The 2,991-nt window shown below is 41.3% G+C and overlaps 1 protein-coding gene across 1 annotated transcript in view; it reads right to left on the minus strand.

Moving 5' to 3' along the window:
- Positions 1 to 826: 826 nt before the first annotated feature.
- The window catches only part of mrm2 (mitochondrial rRNA methyltransferase 2), a 3,553-nt gene continuing 1,388 nt past the window's right edge, over positions 827 to 2,991 (minus strand). Inside the window, exon 2 of the mRNA XM_034895114.1 lies at positions 827 to 1,444. Coding sequence (XP_034751005.1) covers positions 1,008 to 1,444 — 437 coding nt within the window. The 3' untranslated portion in view covers positions 827 to 1,007. The remainder of the gene's footprint in view (positions 1,445 to 2,991) is intronic.

The raw sequence follows: 2,991 nt of genomic DNA on the forward strand, positions 1-2,991 counted from the left end.
CCAGAGCTAACTACTGTCCCTATCTGACTCGCTCTACTCCCCCCACTGGGCCACTGAGAGGGCACATGCACAGGGCCCAAATGTCTGTGCTATGCCCCTGATGTATGGAGTCACTCTAAGGCAAAGAAGAAAAATTGTCTTTGCAAGCCCATAGTGTGAATCCCTATGTAGATATCTGCAACATCAAAGATATGAGTGGTTTCTTTCACAATGCATCTTTGGCAGAAACATCCCTTTATTTCAATGCCAATGTTTCTGAACTCTGGTCAGAACAGAATCAAATCAGTAAGAGAAACAACAGAAACAAATAAACAAAATAAATAAATTCAACAAATAAATTCCAAAGTTACCAACACGGAGATTCAAAGAAGAATCTTCGAAGGAAATCAGTCAACTGGGCTCAAAATATTTTCACAGGAAATTGACATCTCCGCACATTCGGAGAGCAGAGCCTGACAACACTTGCAGCGTGCCAAGCTTCAGTATCGTCCCTCTTCCCATTAGTCATGCTGTATGGAACTCTGTATTAGGTTGTTCCTTCATAAGCTCTCATGAGAAAATGATTGCATATTTCTACATAGCTGGCAGTGCAAATTATTAGCATAAGCAGCACCGGTAAATGCCTTTTTGTAACAAAGCAAATACCAAACTGTGTAGAACAAACACTGTGGGGCAAACAATAACTTCAGAGAGAACACACAGCATTGGGCTCTTCAGGAATATCACCCTGATGATTCTTTCATAGGGTTAAGAATTTGACTGATTCACTGCTGCTACTGTGTTAAGTTTGGAGAAATAAAAATTAGCACCGGCTGCATGTAATGTGTCTGTGCCTGCAGCTGTGAACCTCACTGATGCCTCAACAGTGCCACCTTTTGATCAAAGTTACTAAGCAAGCCTCTTATTCATGTTTAGTCATGAAAAACAGAGTCTGTGAATCTCCAGAGAACATCTACTTTGGACAAATTGATCATTTCAGGATAAACATTAGAAACATAAAAAGACAACTATGATCCTTTTACTGTCTTTCTGTACATTCTAGCGAGGAAATATCGCTCAGCTGAATCTTTCCTGCTGGCATTTGGCTTTAAAGTCTGAACACTGCTGAACACACTTGACAGTTTCTTCTGAAGTTTATGAGCGAGGATTCCATCCCAGTATTTACAAACCAAAGAGCCCCCTGGCTGTAAAATCTTCTCAGCCAAGTCCATCAAAGACAAACACATTGTGATGAGTTTCTCGTGGTCCATTTCCCGGAACCCGCTGGCATTGGGCGCCATGTCGCTCAGGATGACATGAGCCCGGCCATTGGGGAGCAGCTCCAGAAGCTTGGTGTGCGTAACGGGGTCGGTGACATCATGACTGGACAGGAAGTGGGCACCGTCCAGAGGTGGTATGTTCAGCAGATCAATGCCAACAACTGTACCATGCGGTAATGCTGCATCTAGGATGCAAGAAAACATTTCAACTGTACTTACAAGGACATGTTATGTTTCGTCCATCAGATTGTATGTACCGTAAGGCTGACATAGCAGTGTGGTTATGTTACACAAATCCACAGGTGATAGATTGCAGGTATTTCAACACAGGTAAGAGCTAATTATAACCCAGCATTACCTATTTGGATAAATAGAGTGGGGTCATATTCTATAACTGAATAGTCGCTCAGCTGTTACTTCTTTCCCTATGGAACAAACAAACAAATAAATAAATAAATAAATAAATAAATCTTAGCCTATAATTAACTGTAACAAGACTATTATTACTCAAAGTTAATATAGAAATTACCATACAGGTTATTGTTTTGTTTTTTGCATTTGTTTAGCAACATTATATATATATATATATATATATATATATATATTTCTGCTAACCAAACTTCTTCAATTGTTCTTTTGCAAACTTACTATTTTCTAAGTAGTAAGCCTGCACAATTAATCGTTTTAAAATCGCAATCTCGATTCACCCTGTTAATTTTTTAAATAACTCTTTTTTTTTTTTAATCACTTTGATTCTCATTTCATTTTATGAACCGACTGCATCACAAGCTCTATTACTTTCCTCTGTGAGTTTTAAATATAGACTGTATGAAACAGGTTTTAAAGTGCTCCCAAGCGCTGCAATGCTCTCCCTTCTCTTCATTGAAGCCTCTGTGTTTACAGGCTGCTGGTGATGCTCAATGTTCTATGGGTGGCAAAAATAAATCTATGTTTGGTACTGCAAATTTGTTTGGTTTTGTCATGGTTCATGTGTGTGTGTACTTTGTGAGAAAACAAATTGTGGCAGAAAATCGTGATATCAATTCTAAGCTAAAATATTGTGATTTACATATTTCTCCCTGAATCGTGCTGACCTACTAAGTAGTTGTTGGTTTCCTTTAGTTTGAATGAAAATCTACTTGTTTCTAAAGGCCCTTGAAAATGGTTATCCATCACATTTTACAAACCTTCTGCTTTTATTATTGTTGTTTGGTAAGTTAGTGGAGACTTTTCAAAACAATCTACACTTACAAGCCGGAGAATCGGCGCAGCGGGTGCAGTATTACATTCCATTTATCGCACCGTTGAGATGAAAAGAGAGCTGAGCCAGAAGGCAAAGCTCTCGATCTACCGGTCAGTGTTCGTTCCTACCCTCACCTATTGTCAAAAAGGCTGGGTCATGACCGAAAGAACGAGATCCAAGGTAAATGCCGCCGAAATGGGTTTCCTCATGAGGGTGGCCGGCATCTCCCTTAGAGATAGGGTGAGAAGCTCAGTCATCTGAGAGGAGCTCTGCTTGGGCATCTGGTAAGGATGCCTACTGGGCCCCCTTCCTAGGGAGGTGTTCCAGGCACGTCCAGCTAGGAGGAGGCCTCAGGGAAGACCCAGGACTAGGTGGAGAGATTATATCTCCAACCTGGCCTGGGAACGCCTAGGGATCCCCCAGTCAGAGCTGGTTAATGTGGCTCGGGAAAGGGAAGTTTGGGGTCCCCTGCTGGAGCTGCTGCCCCCG

Source organism: Etheostoma cragini, chromosome 15, assembly GCF_013103735.1.
Source record: "Etheostoma cragini isolate CJK2018 chromosome 15, CSU_Ecrag_1.0, whole genome shotgun sequence".
NCBI lineage: Eukaryota > Metazoa > Chordata > Actinopteri > Perciformes > Percidae > Etheostoma > Etheostoma cragini.